The sequence below is a fragment of the Prionailurus viverrinus genome, chromosome A1 (assembly GCF_022837055.1).
Source record: "Prionailurus viverrinus isolate Anna chromosome A1, UM_Priviv_1.0, whole genome shotgun sequence".
NCBI classification, from domain to species: Eukaryota; Metazoa; Chordata; class Mammalia; order Carnivora; family Felidae; genus Prionailurus; species Prionailurus viverrinus.
The window spans coordinates 13,916,662-13,941,744 of NC_062561.1; the positions used below are offsets into that span (position 1 = coordinate 13,916,662).

The window sequence follows — 25,083 nt, forward strand, 5'->3', positions numbered from 1 at the left end:
AGAATCAGAACATAGGCCTGATATTAAAATAGAAAATAAGATACACTGGGGGCGCCTGGCTGGTTCAATGTCTAACTCTTGATTTTGGCTCAGGTCATGACTCCACGGTCATGGGATCAAGCCCCATGTTGGGCTCTGTGCTGGGCATGGAGCCTGCTTGGGATTCTCTCTCTCTGTCCCTCTCTGCCCCTCTCCCCTATTCATGCTCTCTCTCTCTCTCTCTCTCTCTCTCAAAAAAAAAAAAAAAAGAGATACACTGGGACAGAAACATGCTGTAAGAAGTTTTTTTTTTTTATTTTTTTATTTTTTATTTTTTTAATTTTTTTTTTTCAACGTTTATTTATTTTTGGGACAGAGAGAGACAGAGCATGAATGGGGGAGGGGCAGAGAGAGAGGGAGACACAGAATCGGAAACAGGCTCCAGGCTCTGAGCCATCAGCCCAGAGCCCGACGCGGGGCTCGAACTCCCAGATCGCGAGATCGTGACCTGGCTGAAGTCGGACGCTTAACCGACTGTGCCACCCAGGCGCCCCTGTTTTTTTTTTTTTTAAATAGGTATTTTTATTAAGCTTTGGTCAACTGTATGCCAAGAAGTTGGTCCTAAAAATATGATGATAATGAAACTATTTTTTATTCATAAGTAGTAATATCCTGGAGGAGATAGACAAGTAAATATATAAATATAATTGTTAATGTGTTAGTGATATGTACCAAAAGTGTTGCAACAGGAGACTTTGAGAGACTAATTCCCTAGAACAGTAGTAGGCAAATATTTTCTGTAAAGATCCAGGCATTTTAGGCTTTATGGGCCATATTTTGTTTATTGCCGCTACTCTGCAGCTGTAGTGGGAAGGTAGCAACACTAATCTCTGACCTCAATTAGGTGTCCTATAATTATATTGAATTCTGACACTAGAGTTAGTGTAAACCTATAAGCTAAGGGCTTGGTCCCACAAGACTGTCTCCATTTCAGACGCCAGCTACAAGTGGGGCTTCCTACATTTCTGCCTGGCTGACTATAGCCCCGCCCCCCAAGTTCAGTAATTTGCTAGAATGACTCACAGAGCTCAGGAGAGCACCATACTTAGGATTAGTTTTATTATGAAAGCTGCAACTCAGGAAGATCCAAATGGAAGAGACATATAGGTCAGTATGTTAGAGGTGGGGAGTGGGTACACAGAGCTTCGATGCCCTTTCTGGGCACCCTTTCAGCACATTGATATGTTCAGCAACCTGGAAGCTTCCTGAATCTCCTTGTTCAATAGTTTTTGTGGACTCATTGTGTAGGTGTGATTGATTTAATTGTTGACCACATAATTGAACTCAGTCTCTAGCCCTGTGCTCACATGCTTGGTCTTTCATTGGCTGGCTCCTCTCTTTTAAACTATCTAGGGACTGACCATGAATCACCTTGTTAGCATAACATTAGGTATAATCAAAAGGGACTAATTATGGATAACAAAGGACACCTATGAAATGTCAAGGGTTTTGAAGCTATGTGCAAGGAACTGGGGCAAAGACCAAATATATATATTTCAGTTATACTGTGGTCAACCTTAAATACTATGTCCATGAACGGGCATGGTGGTATTTGAATAAAATCTTATTTACAATGAAGCAGCAAGCTAGAATTGATCTCTAGGCAGTAGTTTGTAGACCCTTTGCTCTAAATGGGAATGCCTTCTCCAAGAAGATGACACTTGAATTGTATCTTCTGTTTTTTCAAATTTTTTTGCTGATGTTATACTATTTTATAGAATTTTAAAAATAATATGTTACAATATTAGTGATGTAATTTTAGTGAAAATGTCTGTAGTACAGTGGTACTACCATAGAGAGATTTTTATTTTAGGATGCTTGGTGAGTGATCAAGGAAGTTTTTCCACATGGGTACCTGATTACTAATGTGTGTTTTAATATCCATTGAGAAAGACTTCAGTTCTTCTCAGATACTAATTCATTTTTAGTCCTATAATTAAGAAGGCTTGAGTATTATCTACCAGATAATAACTGGTAGGTGTTATTTTTCTGAATGAGCATGATTTTTATCATATTCCTTAATTAGTGATATTTTGTCTCATGTGTTGTTGGAATGCTGTTTTTCATCTTTCTATTTTGTTTTGAGTCTCACTTCTTGTTTTTTTTTTTTTGTTTTTTTTTTATTAAAGGAATTAGAGGCTTGGGTTTGAGTTTTATATCCATGACTAAGGAAGACTGTGTAGGTTCCACATTGTGAGAGCTGTGCAGTGAGAGAATGGAAATGTGGCACTTAGTGCTGTGAAGTAGAGATCAAGGCATGGACATTTAAAAACTTTTGGTTTTTGCCTTTCATTTCTCCTTTTTGCCATAGTATAAATTGTATCCTATTCTTGCCTGGAGATTTCACAATGAAAGAATAATCATGCTGGTAGCAATTAATCAATTTATCTTGTTAATTTAATTACTTAGTATGACTGAAGTTTCAAATGTGCATAAAGATGAACATTTGGAAGGCCTCTAAACAAGGAATTTGGGGAGTGGGCCAGAACTGAACATTTTAAAGTGATGGCAAGGGAAGGGTTTGGGTTTGCTATTATTCAGTTGCTTGGATGATGTGGTTGTGAGCTCTTAGGTTAGGGAGTGAAGAGAATTGCCCTTATGAGTACATGCAGAAATAGTGATGAAAATGAGGGTAATGGAAAAATAATCTTGTATTTTAGGGATAAAATAAAACAAATTAAAAAGAACCAAAGTAAAGCTCATTTGTTTTTAAGTCAGTAGCCACAGATGAGTTACTAGTATCATCTTAAAACTGGAAGGGCAGTTACTTAAATGTGTTTATATGTATGGGCCACAGCAATAGTCTGTTAATCAGTAACACGTGAATAGTTTATTCAGTTCTTTTAATTGAATATTTTTTTAAAAAAATGAATGCCTGTTAAATGTTGTTGGTACTGAGGCTCATATGGAGATAGTAATATAATAATAATAATAGTAATTTTTATCTGGTACTTTATGAAGAAGGCTAAGCACCATAATCTGATAATAACCCTGTGAGATAAAGTTCTGTTATCCACAGTTTACATGCAAAGAAACAAGATTAAGTAATTTATCTTGGGTTGTGCAGGTAGAGTTGGCCTGATGCCCAAGCCTTTTAACAGTTTTATTTTTCCTAGTGGACATAAATTTCATAAGTTTTTATAAGAGAAATACAAAGAATGATGGACTTTCTGAGGAGAGGTGGTTAACATCTTTAGGGAGTGGAACCTCAGGGAAGCTTTTATAAAGGAGAGACATGCAAGATTAAGTGAAAATATAAGATGAATCTTTGGTATGGAGTGTACTGAATGAAGAGTTATAGGGGTCATAAAGCTGATCCATTTTTTTCATTGTGGCCTTTTGCAAACTACCCCATGCTGCTTTTTTTCTCCAGAAAAAAAATGTTAAGATTTTGAAGCTTTGTAGTTGTATTTCACTTCTAGGAGACTTCCCTACTTGTTTACATACCTATGCTTAGGCATTTAAGTGTAACTGTAAATGGATGTAGATTGTATATAATTATGAAATAGGTGCTAATATTAATCAGTACTTTAAAGAAATTAATCCATCTTGGGACGCCTGGGTGGCTCATTTGAGTGTCCAACTCTTGATTTCAGCTCAAGTTATGATCTCACTGCCGTGAAATCGAACCTCACATCTGGCTCTGCACTGAGTGTGGCGCCTGTTTAAGATTCTCTCTCTCTCCCTCTTCTCTGCCCCTCCCCTGCTAGTGCTGTCTCTCTTTCTCTCCATCTTGGTAACTGGGAGTCATTTACTTTCCAGACTAAGGTTCATGAGCTTTAGGATTTTTTTCATATTTCCTGTGCTTGTCATCTTACCACTTGGATTTCACCATTTACATTTTACAGAACTCACTTTATCACTTATCCATCCATCAATCCATCTTGTTTTTGGTCTGTTTTTTTTTTGGCATATATTTCAAATCAGGTTGTAGCTATACATATCTTTTATTTCAAATTCAGTATTTGGTTATGGTCTCCCTAAATACTCCCCTCCAAACTACATATGATGAAAACATCAATCTTAAATATAGTATTCAGTATTCACACATGCTTGTACCTGAGTAACCCAAACCCCCATCAAGATAAAAAATCTTACAGTCACTTCAGAAAGTTCCCTCATACCCTCTACCAGTTAATCTCTACCCCGTATCCCCAGAGGCATCCACTCAAGTTTTTTCCCACCATAGACTATTGTCATAGGATTTGTATAAATGGGATCTGACAAAATGAATAAACTCTTCTCAGTAAAGCTTCTTTTCATTTAACATAGTGCTTTTGCCATTTGTTCATATTGTTGTGTTTATCAGCAGTTTGTTACTTTTTATTGCTGAGTAGCAGACTATCATGTGAATTTACCATAGTTTATCTATTCTTGTGTTGATGGAACTCTGGGCTGTTTCCAGTTTGGGGCCATTATAAAAGAATAAAGCTTCTTTGAACATTCTTGTACAAAAGTCATTTGGGGATTTGTATTTTATTTCCTTTGGGTAAATACTTAAGAATGTAATTGCTGGGTCAGAGAGATGGTATATATTTGGTTTAACAAGAATCTGTTAGACCTTTTTCCAAATGGATGAAACATTTTGTACTTCCAACACTGTGTGAGAGAGCCCATTCTTACCAGCATTTTACATGGTTAGTGCTCTTAGTGATTCTTATGGATGTATAATAGTTTAGTTCATTGTAGTTTTAGTTTGCACTTCTGTGATGGCTAATGATGATTAATATATTTTCATATCCTTAATTGGTGGTTTGTAAATATTTTGCGCAGCACCTGTTCAAATGTTCTGCCATTTTTAAATTAAAAAAAATATTTAGAAGTTCTTTATATATCTTACATACCATTCCATTGTCATATATGTTTATGGAAAATTTTTTGTCTTTAAATTTTTTATTTATCTATAGCTATCTTTTCATGGACAAAGGCTTTTTAATTTTGATTAAGTCTAATTCATCAATTTTTTCCTTTATGGTTTTTGCTTTCTGTGTCCTTAAGAATATGCCCTGTAAGAATCTTCACTACAGATGATGCAGATATTCTTCTGTGTTTTCTTCTAGGAGTTTTATAGTTGTTTAGTCTGTGATCTATATAAAATTAATTCTTGTCTGTGTATGAGTTATGGATCCAGGTTTTATTTTTCTTCTCCATATTGATATCCCATCTGTTTCATTGTTATTTGTGGAAAAGACTTTCCTTTCTCTATTGGATTACTGTAGCACCTGTGTAGAAAACTGATTGGAGCATCAGTGAGTCTATCCTGTTCTAGTGACCTGTTTGTCAGTCTTTATGCCAGTGCTATGGTATCTTGATTACCGGAGCTTTATGATAAATTTTTAAATTGGGTGGTTTGTACATCCTCCATGTTTCTTCTCCTAAGATAGCTTTGAATATTCTAGTTGTCATGCTTTGTTGTTGTTGTTACATTTACATAAACCTTTTAGAATTCATGGTCAGTCTACAAAGAGGCCTGGGAGATTATAAATAGATTTGCAAGAATGTATAATTTAACTTGGCAGAAGCAGGGTGTTGGGGGGGAGAGGTTGACTTCTTAAAAATCCTGAGTTTTCCATTTCATGAACATGGTGTATCCCTTATTTATTTAGGCCTTTTAAAAATTTCTCCCAGCAGTGTTTTGTTTTGTAGTTCGTAATTTAGAGGCATTACAAATTTTTTGTTACATTTATTTCTAAGTGCTTTATTGATGTTACATGTTATTATAAATAGAATTTTATTTAAAAAAAATTTTCTATATTTATTTATTTTTGAGAGAGAGAGACCAAGCGAGCAGGGGAGGGGCAGAGAGAGAGAGGGAGACACAGAATCCGAAGCAGGCTCCAGGCTCTGAGCCGTCAGCACAGAGCCCGACGTGAGGCTCGATTGCAGGAATGGTGAGATCATGACTGAGATGTTTGCAGATGCTTAACCGACTGAGCCTCCCAGGTGCCCTGCATAATTATGTTTTTTAAAGCAGCTTTCATAAGATACAGTTTACTTACTATAAAATTAATGTTTTTGTTTTGCATACAAGTCAATGACTTGGTATTCTCCATAATCATTCAACTATAACCATAATGTACTTTTTTAACATTTTCATCACCCCCCCCCAAAGAAAGCTCAGGCACACTTATGTCACTCCTCATTCACACCTCAAGCCTCTGGCAATCACCAACTTACTCTTTTTATATTTGCCTGTTCAGTCACACTACATGTCATCTTTATGTTTGACTTCCCTTATTTAGCATGTGAGGTTCACTTATGTTCCTTTTTATTGCCAAACACTGATTCCATTGTGGGGTATACTGCATTCTGACTGTCCATTTACTAGTTTATGGACATTTGAATTGTTGCCAATTTTTAGCTTTTATTAATAATGCTGTTTTGAATATTTGTATAAACATCTGTGTGGATATACATTTCCAAAGATACATAGTATTAAAATTGCTGGGTCGTATGGTAAATGTGTGTTTAACTTTTTAAGAAACTACTAAATTGTTTTCCAGAGTGATTACCATGTTACATTCTCAGTGGCAATGCTACATTGATTTTTGAATGTTAAAACAGCTTTCATCCTGAGGTAACTCTGCTGCATTTTCCATTTTCTATATTGCTGGACTTGGCTTGCTTACAATATTAAGGATTTCTGTGGCTGTGTTCATGAGAGACTGTGGTCTGTAATTTTATTTTCTTGTAATGTCCTTGTCAGGTTTTGCTACTGAGGTTATCATAAAATGGTTGGGAAGTGTTCCTTCTTCCTGTTTTATTAATGAGTTTTGTAGAATTCACCAATAGAAAATATCTAGTCCTGTTCTTTTTTTTTATTGGAAGGTTTTTTGATAATGAACTTACCTTTTTGATAAATATGGGCTATTTGGATTTTCATTTATCTTGTGTCGGTTTGGAAAGTTGTATTTTACAAGGGATTTATCCATTCTATGTAAGTAATTGAATTTGTTGGCATACTGTTGTTCATAAACATTTCTGTAATATGCTTTTAATGTCTTTATGTTTGTAATGTAGGATTTGTAGTGATAATCCATCCCACGTACTGACAATTTGCATTATTTTCTTTTTCTCTCTCTTATTCTCTTGAGCTAGTGATTTATCAATTTTATCAATCATTTCAAAGAAACAGATTTGGCTCTAATTTTTTATTTCATTGATTTCTGTGTTGTATTTCCACTCTTCTACTTGTTTTGTTTTTCTTTAAATTCATAAATGAAATCTTAGGCCAATGAGAGCTCTTTCTTTTCTAGCACTGTAGAATTCTCTCTCAGCACTGCTTTAGCTCATCTCCCCAAATTTGATAGGATTTCGATGAGAGGAATTAAGTGTGTTGTTTTTGGAGGCACTTTAAAAGTTTTTATTGCTGTTGATTTCTGTAAATATTTTTATTTTCTATTCCTCTTTTTTACTGGGATTACATTTATATTAGATCTTTAATTTTGTACTATATGCCCCTGAGGTTCTTTTTTTTTTTTTAACCATTTTTACAAATATTTTGTTTATTTTAAAGAAGCTGGTCCAATGTCCATTTAAAACTCATATCCCAGGCCAAAAAGTACAAATAAAATAAAAAAGAACAGTGTTCTGTTGAACACACTTCTGCATGAATAACTTTATTAACTGCTAATGAAAATTAGAACTTTTCTGGGATCTTCTGACAAGACTTTTATCTTAAAATGCTTTCTCTTCAGTGAAGCCGTCTTTGGAGTTAGTCGTTACTCTCGCGATCTCTGTCATCTCGACTCCAGCTTGCTATTTCTCTTCTTTTGGTCCAGACCCTCAAATTTTAAAAGAAACTTCAAGTTAAGGAAAAGTCATTTTTCCACAGTTCACTTCTCTGAAAAACTTCCATCTCCCACTGAAAGTCATAGTCCACGAGTGAAGCAATCACATACTAGAACTTCAGGGCCGGTTGGAAAGTCATTACGAACACTCGCATTGGTCAACCTTATTTATCACAAGCCTGAAAATGCACAGTCCTGGAAAAGGTGGTGGCCTCTCTGTGCACACATGTAATTTTTTTAAACAGGAGAGTGCGATATGAAGGGGGCTGAGGTTTGATCACCAAAAATCAGCACACTGAAAACAAGTGATCATGAATAATGGGCACTAGACTTCAAATTACCAGATGTTTTAAAGAGATGGGGTGCCAGTTTTCATTTCCGTTTTGAACACCACATTACAAAAGAACTATTTTTAAAAATAAAAAAGGATTGAGGGTAAAGAAAAAAATAAAAAGAATATCTAAATCATTGGATGACCCCCTGTTTGTTCTGATAAACTCCAATCACATCTTTCTCCTCCATTCCCACTTCTTTTGGAGCATGATTATCAGCAATTCTCGGGCCTGCAAAGAGAAACCTGAGTGAATTCATTGGAACTCCCTCTCTTGGACAGTATGCTTCTTTGAGTTTCTTGAGATGTGTTGTCATTTTCACTTTGAAGTGAATTGCACTGCCATCCTGTCCAGTGACTCTGAGTTTAATGTATTCTCCTTCCTTCTCATCCCCCAAGTCCTCAGTTGAAGGTTTTGCCTCCTGGTCAGACATGGTGACGGTGGCTTCACCCAGGGTCTCTGCACAGCAGGGACATCGGATAGGCAGAACCTGGCTCCGGGGTTTACAGATCTGTCTCTCTTCCCCACAGCACAACACCACGGCTGGCTAGGCTCCTGAGGTTCTATTTGTTTTTTCCCAATCTTTTTCCTCTCATTTTTCTTCAGATTAAATACTTAAATTGATTTACCTTTAATTCCATTGGCTCTTTTTTTTTTTTATCTGATCTGCTACTTAGCCTATTCTGTGAACATTTTAATTTAAATGTCATAGCTTTCTATTGTACATTTTGTATTTGACTCTGTAGTTTGTAATTCTTTGCTATGATTCCCAGTCTTTTTATTCATTATGAGATGTGTTTTAAAGTTCCATGAACACAGTTATACTACTTGATTTAAAATCTTTATGTGTTTATTCAGGCATCTGGGTCCTCTGGATTTTGGTTTCTATTGATCATGTTTTATTTCATGAATGGACTATATTTTCTTTGTTATTTGTATGTTAAGTAATTTTGGATTGTTATCGTGAATGCTGTGAATAATGCTGTGTAGAGATTCTACATTTTGTTACGCTCTTCTGAATTTTGTTGACAAATTTTAAGGTGTCCGTTTACTTGGATAAACTCAAACTGCAGAACTCAATAGTTGGCATCAGTTGAAATCTTATGAATGTGAGTAGTTCATGGCTGAGCCAGACATTTGTCCAAGGTTATTTGGGGCTTCTTCTCTCTTGTGCTTTTGTTTCAAGAATTGCTTCTCTCATGTTCAAACTGTTGAGATTGTCCGTAACTTCTGGTTCATGATGTAGATCGGGGCTTGTCCCTAAATAGAAAATCATAAGAAACAAAGAATTTTACAAAATGCTGTTACTTTCTTATACCTGTCCACTCCCATTTCTATTCTTTTACATGTCCGGTTTTGGTTGCTCTTCAGCACCTTCAGAAAGCTGTTTTTGAATATTTTGTCCAGAGTTTATAGTTCTTATCTGTACTGTGTTAAGAACCACTATTACCAGATTCAGCCTCTATCCTAAGTTTAAAAAACAACACAAAAAGCTTAATATGCCATTAGTACACTCAACAAACGTAGAGTCTCTTATGTGTGCCTGACAAACATTGGCAATGCAACTATTAAAGACACAGATCCCTCCTTTCAGGGTTTTCACATGTCCGTAGAGGAAATAAATATAAACAGGTGTGAGAAATACATTACTAGAAATATCTACTTGGAAAGAAAGTGGCAGAGAAAATGTGATTGTTTCTCACTGGGCTAGGCAATATGGGCACACTGACAGGGAGAGTTTAAGGAACACATTCTGAAGGAATACTACATCCTGCTTGGAGTTTGAAGGATTAATTGGTATTTTCAGGCAAACTGGGAGGGATAGATGTACTATGCTTTCAAGTTTCAATATAGGGACAAGAGAGATGATGTAAAACCTAGAGCCAAGTTCAGCTGGAAACTTTAAAATCATCTGTAACCTCTCTTGCTTTTCCTTCAATTGTGTCTGACTTTAAGATTTCTCCCTCTTAAATCTACTGATTTATTAAATTCACATGTGACCTGGTCAGTTTTCTCTGGGAAGAGTGAGAGCTAGAACATAAGAAAAGCCTTAGGTTTTACACTGCTCCTGAAATTTGTCAGCATTTCAGACAGCTGAGGCAACAAATGGACCTTGATCACAGTGTTAAGCTCATGGTAAGACTTAATTTTTTAGAACTGATCAGTCAACAGTGTTAAGTCCTACTATCAGTGTATTTTAATACATCTGTTTTTGTCAGGGATCTTTGCTCTATTTGTGTAGGAGTTTTAGTAGATGTGCATTAGAGGCCCATTAGCTTATTTAACTTTTGCTAGTACAGGTAGTTCCAGGCCCATCTTAATGTCTAGAGTAACTGTTCGCCTTAGTAGTTGCTGAGTCCCTCAGAACACTGGCAGTGGGAACAAAGAAAATTTTAATCTTCCATTTGGGGAAGGGGATAGACTCAAATAATTTTGAAATATGGAGTCTCTTGATGGGGAAAAAGAGAGCTAGGAGGAAATGAATAAACCAGCAAGTGTTAAATTTTTGACTTGGTTAAGAGGTATCAGAGAGAAGCATAGCGCCCTTCAGTGGTTACCCATTGTTCTTAAGGTAAAGCTGAAATTGTTTTTTTTTTTTTTTTAAGTTTATTTATTTATTTTATGAGAGAGAAAGCATGAGCCGGGGAGGGCAGAGAGAGAGTAGGAAATTGAGAGAATCCCAAGCAGGCCCCAAGCCACAAGTACAGAGCCTGATGAGGGCCTCAAACTCACAAACCTTAAAATCATGCCATGAGCTGAAACCAAGAGTCGGACGCTTAACTGCCACCCAGGTGCCCCAAAGCTGTAAATTGTTAATATGATCTGCAAGTCCCTACATGATCTGATAGCACAATAGCTCACTTATCTCATCTGTTGCCACTCTTCCAGTCATTTATTCTTCTTCTTCTCCCTTGCTGTCTGCACTGCAACCACCAAGATGTTCTTTTATCTTTTATGAGAGGTTCTTCTTATCCTAGAGCTTTGGTAAACCCTATTATTCTACCTGAAATTCTTTCCTTCATTTCCCTTTTATCTTCCTCTAGTTACTTTCTCCTCTCCCAAATTAATTTTTCAGATATTTCGTGGCTTCTCCAAATAAGGTTATATGCACTAATAATCTAGCAGCTAGAATATAAGCTTTTTTTTTTTAATGTTTATTTTGAGAGAGAGAGAGAGAGTGTGTGTGTGTGAGCCAGAGAGGGGCAGAGAGAGAGAGAGAGAGAGAGAGAGAGAGAGAGAGACAGAGAGAATCCCAAGCAGGCTCTGTGCTGTCAGTGCAGAGCCCAATGCGGGGCTTGCTTCCACTAATTGTGAAGTAATTATCTAAGCCAGAACCAAGAGTTGGACACTTAACCTACTAAGCCACACAGGTGCTCCTAGAATATAACCTTTATGGCACCGAGTTTTCCTGTTAACTACTGTATTGTGAGCACCTAATACAGTCCTTTGCATATGGTATGTGTTCAGGAAATATTTGAATGAATAACTGAAAGAATAAATCCAGAGATGAATTCAAAATTCCATTTAACTAATTTTTGGTGAGAAATAAATATGCCAAAAATTAGTGTGAGGAATTTATTCCTACCACTTCCTATTAGAATAAGGAGGTAGATATCTAGAAATAAATAATCAATTGCTTTCAGAGATTTATTGTCTCACTGTTCGAGAATGATCCCTGGTTACAGCATAGTGAGGAGTGCCTATCAAGCTGTAGTACTCATTATGTAGATGCTTCCCAGTACATACACTGAATTGAACTACAGTGAGTAACATTATGTTTGACTTTTTGCTTAGTCTGTTACAAAGACAGTCATGTGCAAGAAGTATTGTAATTTTTTCTACATGCCACTAGGTTTTTCTTTAGATGTTTGAGCACCATTTTGATTACGCTTCTTCTAAAAAGATATGAAGAAATCAGTAAAAGATTACATATTTAAAGCTATTAAAATAAATGAAGTTTGATAGCAAAAATGAAATACTTACAAAGGGTACCTATATTGAATTTAAATGACTTATTACTTACTCTAATGAAAAAAATGAGAAAAGTATAGCTTTTAATAGGAGAAAATTATTTCTGATGAAAAAACTGTAAGAGTTGAAATATTTTAGAAAGTGAGGATGTTGACAGTCCATCCTTGAGGATCTTTTGTAAAGACAATAGGAAAATATTAGCTGTAAAAGTATTTATCTCACTGAATAAAGACAACTAGCTTGGACAGGATCTCTCAATTATTTCCAGTTGTGATTATATGATTGCCTAGTTTCATTTAACATACTTACTCCTTTCAATAGGTCACATAGAATTATTTGCTCAATCATTTTTATGTGTGTGCCTGAGAGTGTGATTGCTTGTGCATGAATGTTGTACTTTGTCTCTCTCTCTTTTGTTTCCTTATAGTGCCTGGCATAAGGGATTTGCATTTTAAGAATGAGGTTTACTTTTTAAAAGTAAGATTTGCTCTTATTTAGAATTTGAGATAAAACATCTCAAATGAGATGAGATGAGATTTAACTGAAATCTTTAAAACTTTCACATGATTTTTATTCTCCCTAGAGAGTCATAGCAATTGAAGGGTGCTTATGCCTTTGAGACTTCTGTCCCAAAGAAGAGCCTCTGCCACTAGGTAAGAGTAATTAAGAATAGATTGGGGTTAGAGACCAGTGAACTCACAATATTTTTTTAATTTCTCTGATTAAAAAAAAATGCTCTCTTGGGGCTCCTAGGTGGCCCAGTCAGTTAAGTATCCTACCCTTGATTTCAGCTCAGGTCATGGTCCCAGGGTTGTGGGATCGAGCCCTGAGTTCAGGCTTCACACTGAGCATGGAACCTGCTTAAGATTGTCTGTTTCTCTATCCCTGTCTCTCTCTTCCTCTGCCCCTCTCCCCCACTGGTGCTATCTGGCTGTCTGTCTGTCTGTCTCTCTCTCAAAAAGAAAAAAAAGTTTCCTTGGTGAAAAATTCAGGGTATTAGGAAGTAATAGTCACTCCTAACATTGTCATTGAAAGTCAGTACTTATAACTTGGTATAGTTCCTTCTGGGTTCTTTTTTTTTTTTTTTTTTTTTTTTTTTTTTGTCTTGGGTAGGCATTAGAATAAAAGGCAGCCTTTACCCATGTTTTTGGGATGTTGCAACCATGGTGTTACGGCTTGAATTTACTGCCCTCCCCCTAACAACAACAACAACAACAACAACAACAACAACAACAACAACAATGTTATGTTGGAGTCTTAACCTACATAAGGTAGGATGTGACCTTGGAGATAGGATTTTTACAGAGATGATCAGTTAAAATACAGTCATTTGGATGGGTTTTAATCCTGTATGACTGTTATCCCTTTAAAAAGAAGAAATTTGGATACAGACATGCATAGAAGGAAGCTGATGTGAAGATATAAGGGGATATGAAGATGGTCATCTGTATGCCAAGGAGGAAGGCTTGAAACAGATCCCTCTGTCATAGCCCTCCAGAGGAAATGGCCCTGCTGATACCTTGATCTCAGACTTTCAGCCTTCAGACTATGTGAGACCACATATTTGTTGGTTAAGCCATCTAGTTTGTAGTACCTTGTTAACACGGCCTTAGCAAACTAATACATATGTATCAAATTGCCTTATAGCAGTTTTATAATTATAATTACTTAATGTCTTATTTTTCTAAAGTTTTCTTATATTTATTTCTTTGAGTATATTTTGTTTACTTGGGTATAACCCAACTAAATTGTGTATTTTTTTGAGATTATGTATTTTTCCCTATCATTTCATTTCCTACAGTATTTTATAGATGTATAAAAGATAATTTGTGTGATGCAAATAGGCATGCTTTTGATGAAAAACATTTATGTTATGTATAAGCAACACTATGTCCAATATAGAATTGAGTAGGAAGTTTTAAATTTTAGACTTTTTTTTTAGCTGAATGAACTTAGTTATTTCATATTCTTGGATTCTGATATATATATATATATTATATATATATTCGGATATATATGATATATACATATATATCATCTATATAAGATTTGTGTGTTTGGATTATGTGATTAGAATTTTTTTAAATTAATATAACCATATTATAAGGCAATTAGGGTAAAAAGAAAACAAGATGACTCATTGTTTCACCACTGAAACACTAACTGTTAAATTTTTGTTGTTTTTCTTATAGAGTTTCACCTATATAGAGAACTGGTTTTATTTATATAATTATAATTGCCTATGTGTTTGTGTATATAAATTTATTTTAGCTAACATATTACAAAAAATCATGTCTTATGATACAGCTTTGTCAACTAATTTAGAATGAGTATATAATATGCTATTTGTGTATATAGTGCATTCATAAATGCACTATAACTTTTCTATTTTTGGATACGTAGGATGTTTCCAGTTGTTGACCATGACAAACATGCTGAAGAGAACATTTTTGTGCATAAATATGTTTCCATTATTAGGAATATTTTTTGAAGTTCAGTTTTGTTTTGAATTTTTTTTAATGTTTATTTATTTATTTTTGACAGAGAGAGAGAGAGAGAGAGAGAGAGAGAGAGAGACAGAGCATAGGAGTGGGGGAGGGGCAGAGAGAGAGAGGGAGACACAGAATCTGAAGCAGGCTCCAGGCTCTGAGCCATCAGCACAGAGCCTGACGTGGGACTCGAACCCACAGACCGTGAGATCATGACCTAAGCCGAAGTTGGACGCTCAACCGACTGAACCACCCAGGCACCCCTGAAGTTCAGTTTTAAAAAGTGGGAGTTTTAGAGTAAAGAAATGTCTTTTAAGGCTTTTCATACATATTAAAATGTGTTTTACAGAAGGATTATGTAGTTTTCAATGGAATTATTTCTTACATATTCCAATTTGAAACCCAGTTTGCAGTACTTATTGATGATAGTTTTAATAGTTGTTTTTTCAGCTACAGCTTACCATATTCTTGTTAATAATTTTTTAATTCCATGAATTTAGAGAAAATCCTCCCTTTACCATTATATATGAAAAATGCATATATGTATGTATATAAGACACACACACACACATATATGTGATTAGCATTATTTACAGGTCTTGACCATCACATACTTTATTGATGAGTTGATATAGGAAGGGAACTTGTGTAACAGTGAATTCAACTGACATGTATAAGGTGGTAATTTTGACTCTAGGCAGATAGCTAGAAGTTCAAATCACTGTATCTGGGATTCTGGTGCATTTGAGTTGGTTTTAGACTAGCTGTGCTACCCAAAGTGTCTGACGTGATGGGTAGTATGGGCAAATGATAATGCTTATATTTGAATAGTTGATAGTGTAATGGTTACAAGAAGAATTATTATATATACACTGAAACAGAGGTTAAGTCAGTGGCTAGAGATGAATGCACACACATCCAGAGATAAGCACTTTTGAGAGCTTGTTGGGTGTTTGGGACCCCAGCTCTAGGTTGTCTCTACCCCTGACCTTCTGGCAGGGAGACTAGAATTAGCTCAGGAAACCAATGCAGAATCCCATTTTCCAGAACTAGGTAAACCCTGTGAGCATTAGGGGTTAAAAGTTTACTCCCCAGAATATCTGAATTAGAGCACAAAGCAGAAGGACTAATTCTCAGTCTTACCTGCATGGGACTGAATCCTTAGTACTCTGCTAGGGTTGAGCCTGAGGTTTTCTTAGTTGAGGCTCTTGGGATTTGGAAAAGCAGAGATTCAACCTTAGATAAGTTAAGTGACTTGCCCAAGATCATATTATCAATTTGAGATGGTGTCAGAATTGTGATCTAGGTCTTATGCTCACTTCTAATGTGGTACCTTCAGCTGTATAACACTGTCTTGAATGTTAAAATTAAGTATAACGTCAAAATTACTTCACAAAGTATAATTGCTGTAACATCTAAAAAATAACTTGCTACTTGAGAAGCATTTGTGAATAAACTAGATGAATCTTGATACATAAATATAAAGTTGCATAAAGTAAAAAATTTGTACGGTTTTATTATTTTACTTTCATTTTTATCCCATGGTAATTAGCTTGCCACATTTTATTGAACTTTTAGCAATATTAGGATTAAATGTTGAATTAATGCTGATACCTGAAATGGTAGTCTTTCAAAAGTTTTGAAATGGGCCTTCAAAAGTTAAATATCTATGTAATCTCAATGATGATGGAATTTATATTATAATGAAGATCAGCTTGGTTTAAAATTTTTTTAATGTGTATTTTTTTGAGACAGACGGAGCATGAGTGGGGGAGGGGCAGGAGAGAGGGAGACACAGAATCCGAAGCAGGCTCCAGGCTCCGAGCTATCAGCACAGAGGCTGACTCAGGGCTCGAACCCACGAACTGTGAGCCGAAGATCATGACCTGAGCTTAACCAATTGAGCCACCCAGGCGTCCTGAGAACAGCTCGGTTTTAGAAGTGATCTGTGGCAGACTTTCACAGTTGTTCTTTTAAGTTGTCACAGCAATAATTAATGAAACATAAAAATGAGAACCTACCATTGTTCTTATTTTGTAAATGAGGAAACATACCCAGAGGTTAGGAAAATGGAATGACAGTGGCACATGGGAAAATCATGCTTTTGAATTTGTATGATTTGTATTTGTAATAGATTTGGTTCAAGAAAAGTTACCTTTATGTGTGTAAGAATGTATGTGTGTGTTTTCTGATATAATAGTATGTGTGCTCATTGGAGATCATTTTGAAAATTTATGTGAAAGAAGAAATTAAAAATTAACAGTAATCTCATCACTCTACAATAATCATTGTAAATACTTCAGTATTTGTTGACAGCATTCCAACTGGTGGGGAAGTAAAGAGCACTGGACTAAAAAGAAGGAAGCCTATATACTCTGCCTGTCCCTTACGTTAGCTGTTGACTTTGGTTGTAAGAGTATCTTTATTACCAACTGTTTTTGTTTTTTAATCATGAAGGATCCCTTTTCATTCCCTCCCTTCTCTCCCAATTTCTCCTAAATTATTTTTAATAAGTAAATATTACTTTGTTTTTTAGTGAGGTAAATGGTTTAACAATACTGCATTTATCTACACTCAATGAAGGACAAAGGAAGATGATGTTTAGGTTAGGTAATACACTTTTAATTCCAGGGCATATAGTAGGTTAGACTTTTTGAAGTATTAAAAATAAATTGAGCATTGACTATTTGACTGTATAAAGGCGTAGGGTCTCTGTGAAGGGAGCAATTGGAATAGATGGTCTGTAATAAAATTCTTTTCAGGTTTACAGTGCTGGTACTCTGATTCCATCGCACATTGGTATGAACTTTCTTCCTCATTATTATTCCCCAAATGGTAATTATTTTGCTTTCCAGACTAGGAAGCTACTGTATCGCAAATTGTTGCACATGAATATAGTTATTTTAATGTGAATAATTTATGAGTTACGGACATGGTGTCACTCAAAGATAAACATTTTTTTGCCTAGTATCCATTTTATGAGAAACTGAAAGTAAAGTTATTCTTTGTATTTTTTATCAACTTTCTCCCAACCAACTGTTACTGAAGCTGATATCAAGAAAAGTTTTTAGCTTTTAAGGCTCTCATTTTTGAGGCTGAGTACTATGACGCTGTTATTCAGAATTGCATTCTTTGTTGTTATTTCTGGCAGTATATCCATCAAAATCTATCTGATGCTTGTATGTCGTACTAACAGTGTAAGTACTGACGAGGGTTTTCTGGTATCCTTCAGGTTTTACATTCTCTTTAGTGCCAATTCCAGCTGACCTTATTATTATAATGCAATCAGTGAGATGTATCATGGTACCTTTTTCAGAGTGCCATTTGGCTTACTTTTACTTTTATGTAGACACACCTCCAGTTTCATGCTTAGTAGATATTTTTCAGTGTAGACTTGATAAAGTCATCTAACTAAAAACCGCATGTCTCTTACCTTGCTGTAGTATTAGAGAAACATTGTAAATGCTCATTTTGAGAAAAAACAAATAAAACTGAGGTAAAATTTAGTCCTGCATTTATTCTTTAATAATTTCTTTATAAGAATAACATTTTAAAATGCTTTTTAATCAGTGAAAGGTATTTAATCCATTGTTTGTTTTCCTTCACTGACTCAGGGATGACAAAGCTGTATAAAAAGTGGGCATAGAAATCCAGCTTATTGTTTTGGCAATTTTAACTGATATTTTAATAATTCATAATTTAATAATAAAATATGTAATTAACACTCAGTACTTTTATTATTACAGTTTTTTATTATTTTTGTTAAACTCAACTTTTAAAGATGTGAGTACAGATTTGAGAATTAAAACGTTTAGTAATTAAAATGAGTTGTATCCAGTTTGACAGAAATGCTATTTTACTGGTAACACTAGACACTGAGGATAATTGTAAGCCATGTTTTTACTTCTTGTAGTTCTGTACATCATTTTTCCATGGGCATTGCTCAAGACACAAACTGCTGTGAACAGGTTTTCCTTCCTGTCAACCTGGTATAGTGCAGTGATTCAGCATATGGCCACCAGTTATTGGATACTTCTCTGCCAGGCACGATGATGGGTTATAGCAATTAAATACATGGCATATACTCAGGCCACACTAATCTAGTTAGAGACAGGAAATGAAAAATAACAATTACATATTGATAAATGCTTTCGTAAAGATGGTCCCAAGGTATACATGCTTAGGAAATAGCATTGAATTGGGGGATGGGTTAGATTTTAAAATGCTTTCCTTTAAGAAATAACTCCTGAGCCGAATCCTGTTACCCAGATCGAGGGGATTAGAAAGGGCATTTCAAGCATGTGCAAAAACCTGAAGAGATGTGAGAAAACATAGCCTTTTCTTTCTTCGTCCTGTTTCTCCATTGTGGGCTCTTTTTCCATAAAAACACTTTCTTTATATCCTCACTCTTTCCCTCTAGTACTTTTACCTCCTTACCTGAAATCGAAGTGCTTTTTCTTTCTTCCAAGTTCAGCGTGCCTGAAGATGAGCAAAGAATCTGGCGTTCTGCAGATACTTTGCTTCTAGATCACTTTTTAAAATCAACTGTTCCCAACAGTCCCTTCCTGCTTTGAAATCTATGCTGTACCTGCTGTATCATCCTTGTTCCATTATCTTTTAGCCTGTAGAATATTCCTCACGGATTTTTGTCACCTGGCTCACCATTTTCCTTTGTAGACTACCTTCTAAGCATCATGGATAATTTTCACCTCACAGGTAAAAGTTCCCTGCAGGGCAAGCCTCTCTGTTCATTCCTATTCCAACAACTTATATATTTATGCCACTTTAGCAACTGGCATATATGGCCAGACATCAAACTTTGGAATCACCAGAGCTGTTGTTTTAAAAATCTTGAAGGTTACAGTTACTTATTCTGATATCAAGATATCTTTTATTTTTCCATTTCCATTAATCTGACTTTGCCCTCATTGGGACATCTGGTTCTTTAATCTCTTTACTTCATTCTTATTTCTACCAAATTCAGATCCAATTGAATATTGTTACAGTTATGCACATATGTGAGAGTCTTTGGTTTATTTGACCTTGGCACTCTTTTTTTTTTCTTTTTTTGATCTCATAAAAACACATATATGTATATTCTGTATCTTAGTTGTCAGTCTGTCAGGGCTAGGGGAGAACCCCATAATTGTCTTGATTGGTTTATTAGAAACACATGGGTTTTTTTTTTTTTAACGTTTATTTATTTTTGAGACAGAGAGAGATAGAGCATGAACGGGGTGGGTCAGAGAGAGAGAGACATAGAATCTGAAACAGGCTCCAGGCTCTGAGCTGTCAGCACAGCGCCTGACGTGGGGCTCAAGCCCACAAACTGCGAGATCCTGACCTGAGCTGAAGTCGGACGCTTAGCTGACTGAGCTACCCCGGCGCCCCTGTTTTGTTTTTTAACATTATCTGGCTTCTTGGTTTCTCCCAAAAATTTTTTAATGGTTTTAATTTTGGTGTATTTGCTCTCAGACTTTTTTCAGTGCATATGAAGACTGGTCATCAGGTATGCCTCAATAAGATGAAGAAAGATATTATGTATTTGGTAATTATCTTCTGTTCCTCATCCCATCCCCATTCTCAGTAATAAAATAATAGTCATGAGTCACTCTCCAAGTTGTGGTCTAGAATACCAGTATTGAAGGGACGCCTAGGTGGCTCAGTCGGTAAAGCGGCCAGCTTGGCTTATTTCATGATCTTGCATTTCACAAGTTTGAGCCTCGCATCGGGTTCTGTGCTGACAGCTTGGAGCCTGGAGCCTGCTTCAGATTCTGTGTCTCCTTCTCCCTCTGCCCCTGCTGGAGCTCTATCTCTCTCTCATAATAATAATAATAATAATAATAATTATTATTATTATTATTATTTAGAATACCAGTATTGCTGATGCTCCCTGTATGTTGCTTACCAATCCTATTTTTCTCCTCATCTTTAAAGTGACTAATTCTGTGGGTATTATATTTATCATTCTTTTCCCTTTCATATGGTTTTAAAAACATATGTGTACATTAGCTGTATGTTGTTTCATTATGATTTTTTTTTTTCAACGTTTATTAATTTTTTTTTTTTTTTTTGGGACAGAGAGAGACAGAGCATGAACGGGGGAGGGGCAGAGAGAGAGGGAGACACAGAATCGGAAACAGGCTCCAGGCTCTGAGCCATCAGCCCAGAGCCCGACTCGGGGCTCGAACTCACAGACCGCGAGATCGTGACCTGGCTGAAGTCGGACGCTTAACCGACTGCGCCACCCAGGCGCCCTCATTATGATTTTTTAAAAATAACCTTTATAAAATGCCTATACATGATTTTCTGAAAAAAAAATTTTTTTTGGACTGAACATCATGGGTTTGAATTAATTTATTTCACTATCTTTCTTAAAATTCAGCAAAACACTATGAGATAGATACTATTATTATCCATACTTTACCGATGTGGAAGCTGAGCACAGATGTATATTTAAGTGACTTGCTAAGGTTATACATTCAGTAAGTTTCAGTGTCTAGATTTCAACCCAAGGAGTCTATCTCAAAGTCCAGACACTTAACCATTATATGTATAGTGCTTACATTGACTGCTAATCAGGGCACTGCAAATTAAACTGTGATGCTCACCATCTATAGATATGTCTGTATTTTTTTGTCTTTCTGTATGTATCTACATATATTTAAAATACCAGCAGATGTCTTCAGGGAACTAAGAATTAGATGGACAGTACCTTTCTTTATTAGTAACATCTGATTCCATAAGATAGTATGCTGATAAAACAACTAAGGGAAAATAACTTTGAATGTACCAATGTCTTGTCCAGACAGATTGACATTTTAGAATAAGACAGAAATAAAGATAATTTCAGGCATACAGGAACTCAGAAACTGCCCTGTTGATCATTGATGAAAGAATTACTAATGATGTACTCTAACAAGAAGAGCAGGGAACCGAGAGAAAATAGTAGTATGCAGGATGTAATGATGCACAGAGCTGTAAAACATGTTGGTAAATCTAAATATAATTTAAAAGGTTACATAGGAGTTGGGGCGCCTGCGTGGCTCAGTCAGTTGAGCGTCTGACTTTGGCTCAGGTCATGATCTTGCAGTTGTCGAGTTCGAGCCTCACATCAGGCTCTGTGCTGACAGCTCAGAGCCTGGAGCCTGCTTTGGATTGTGTGTCTCCCTCTCTCTCCGCCCCTCCCCCGCTCATGCCCTGTCTCTCTCTGTCTCTAAATAAACATTAGAAAAAAAGTTAAAAAAAAAAAAGGGGGGGCAGAGTGGTTAAGTCAGTTAAGCGTCTGACTTTAGTTCAGGTCATGATCTCACAGTTCGGGAGTTCCAGTCCTGTATCAGGCTCTGTGCTGACAGCTCAGAGCCTAGAACCTGCTTCGGATTCTGTGTCTCCCTCTCTCTTTGTCCCTCCCCCACTCACGCTCTGTCTCTCTGTCTCTCAAAAATAAATAAATGTTTAAAAAAAAAAGGCATATAGAAGTTGGGAGGGGAAGAAGTATAGATGAGAACAAAATAGTAAGCTATGTTTGTGGTCCTTTTTGGGGATAGGGTAGTTATATTTGCTAACATCAGATTTGGCTAGGAAAAAATAACAATAGCCTACATTTTACTTAGCTTTTAGTATATGTTAGTTTGAAAAAATTTACATGGATTATAAGATATACATGTATCTTAAATATGAATACATACTTGTGAAGGTGTATAAACCAGCCCTTCCTGCCTTTGTTTCCCTCTGTTTTAGGCAACCAGTGTTTTAATTGTAGATTCCAATTCTCTATCAAACTGTTACTCTGAGGAGGGTAGCTCCTTGCCCATTGTTGGACATTAGGGGCTGTAAAGTGACCATCACTTCTTCAAAGTGTCCCAGTGTCCAAATTGGTGCAATATCATCTGTTCTGGTTCTTTTATAGCACTCTGAGCATTTGCATCTGTCACTGGGTAAGCAAAGTCCAATTCTGAGGCAGTGTCTGTTCCTGTCAAGACCCCCATTTGTAGCCTCCAGAATTACTAGCCTCAGTCTGATTTGCTTGCTATTACTTAGGGCCTTCCCACTAAGGAATCTCTCACATAGCCATCTGTAGTCTTTGTCTCTCTTTTTGACCAGCACAACAGTTTTTGTTGTCATTTTATGCCTCAGAGGATACAAGAGGGACGGACATGTCTAGATTTAGCCCATCCCTGTACTACTGTAGTGCCCTCAGGTCTACTCATTTCATGGGCTCAGATGGCCAACCTAAGTGGGCACACCGTGATAGCTGCTTATTGATTCCAGTCACCTTCTGAATCTGCGAGAGAGTTCTTCTGGTGGCTGTTAACATTGCACTCTGATGCACCCCTGACGTCTGATAGTGATTTCCATAGGGCCATGCCCAATGTGAACATCTCTCTTATAGGTCTGGTTTCCGTGGCCCTCCTGCCTGAACATAGAGGCAATTGGCCCCTGCCTATGATTCAGTAACTACCAAAACGTAGAGGCTTTTACCAGTGTTCAATTCTTCCATCACTGCTAGGCAAACACCATGAAATTCAGCATACCAAACTGATCTATTTTTACCTTTTCTTCACTCAGAGTGGTGATTTTCCAAACAGGATGTTGTCCATTCACCTTGGAACTTCTGTCCACAAACAAGGCATCTCTTTGTTGATCAGTCAAGAACTGTTCATATGGCACTGTCCAACTGACAGTAGAATCCAGCAGCTTCTCACACAGTTTCAGAGTCAGTCCTCAGGGAAAAGAAACCCCCTGCTCCTGAGACTCTCCTCCTTGCATTCCCCAGGCAGCATGATCTTGTATAAACCATATTCATTTTATGTTTTGTACACTGCCATTCCCATTAGAGTCTTTCTCTGACATCATCCTAGACATTATGGCTATTTCAAGTTACAAGATCATTTTATGTCCTTCAATCATAGGGATAGCTTCAGTAAATCATGTACAACGGCAAGGTAGTAAATGCCCCTCAAATGGAAATTTTCTAGTCCAGTGTTGTAGCAGTCATTGCTGGGAGGCACTCACAGGCTCTTGGAACAAGCCCCTGTCTGTGCTCCATGTAGGGCTATTGCACAGAGAATTTGTTGCTCCCGGTGCTCCACATTCTATTCTACAATGTGTGGACTCAGGCAGTCTTACTGCTTCCCATTTAGTATGTCCAATTAATATTACCTGAAGGGCAAGATGCCTTGTGGTTTACAGTACTAGGTCGGGGAAATGTTTCCCAGTCAGGTACAGTGTCAGTCTCCATAATACAATTAGATAAAAAAAAGATGCAACCACTTTGCATAAAGCCTGTTCAACTCTACCAATTCTGCTACAAAGCTTTACCTTAATCCCATCAACTCTTTAGTTTGTAATGTAGCTTCCGTTAGGACCTCATAGGTTTTGGTTTTGCAATACTAGGTGGGGGGAAGTGTTCCCCAGCCAGACATAATAGCCATTCCCATGAAACATCCAGGTAAAATTGATACAACTTTTTTACATAATACCTGGTTAAACACTCTTGCTTTCATGTCATGCCATACATTAGCTTTTTATATTCTCTCAATCTAATTGCAGCCCAAGTCAGGGCCTTGCCAATGGGTTTTAGTGCCACTTTTGTAGGACTCCTGTATAAAGGAGTCCTGGAAACTTCTCTTTTCTACCCTCTTAGCATTTGACCCACTCCTGTGCAAGTCTTTGGGTCCTCAGGAAGGCATTGAGCAAGGGGACCCTGCCTTTTGATTCATCTGCCTTACAACTGTCCCAAGGTATAACAGGTCAGGTTTCTCATTGTAATCTCTGCCTGCTAACTTTTTAATTTTTTTTCAAGATGTGGTAAATAGGGTAGATTTGTTTGGGTCTCTGTAATGTTGCAAGACCAGCAGAAGATCTATCTGGCCCACCCAGCTTTTGTAGTGCTCTATTAAAACCTGTGTGTTAACCCCAAACTTCATTTTATTCATCCTATATCTTAATAACCATCTAAAGATTTCTACCCTGCTGGGATGAATCCTGTGACTCTCCCCTTTATGATGATTTTTTTGTTTTGTCTCTCAATATTTGCTTTATTCACCTTATTTCTTACTACCTGTTTAAAATTTTCCACCTTGTTGGGAAGAGTCCCTTGACTCTCCCTTCAGCCTTCTCCTATTCGCTAATTAACCTAATGTTTTTATTAGCATCTGTAAGACCCATAAGGGAAAGCTGAGTCACCAAATTTAATAAAGCTTCTAGAACTGTTTTTCACTTTTGTAGCAATAAGGTTATGTGAGGTAGCCATGTGAGAGAGACTCCCTTAACTGCATTTACCATGACTTGGATAATGGGTATATTCAGCGGTGAATATCCTGGTCATGAAAAAGCTTGTCTAATATGGTTTGTATGTGAAGCATATCAGCTGCTTCATCTGAGATGTTCCACTTCACATTTATAGGCAGTGGTGGGCTGTCCATTTGCTCAGGGTAAACAGACCTAGTGGTGACTTTT

The 25,083-nt window shown here is 36.6% G+C and overlaps 2 protein-coding genes across 9 annotated transcripts in view; one reads left to right on the forward strand and one right to left on the reverse strand.

Moving 5' to 3' along the window:
• Positions 1–25,083, forward strand: part of NBEA (neurobeachin) — a 680,460-nt gene that overhangs the window by 24,105 nt on the left and 631,272 nt on the right. The gene's annotated exons all lie outside the window — the stretch shown is intronic.
• Positions 7,696–8,647, reverse strand: LOC125163243 (small ubiquitin-related modifier 1-like). Its single transcript, XM_047854734.1, has one exon. It carries the CDS (start codon positions 8,592–8,594, stop codon positions 8,295–8,297), a length of 300 nt encoding a protein of 99 aa, XP_047710690.1. The 5' UTR covers positions 8,595–8,647; the 3' UTR covers positions 7,696–8,294.

Coding starts and splice junctions, on each gene's coding strand:
- LOC125163243 (XM_047854734.1), bottom strand. CDS start 8,594: ATGTCTGACCAGGAGGCAAAACCTTCAACTGAGGACTTGGGGGATGAG.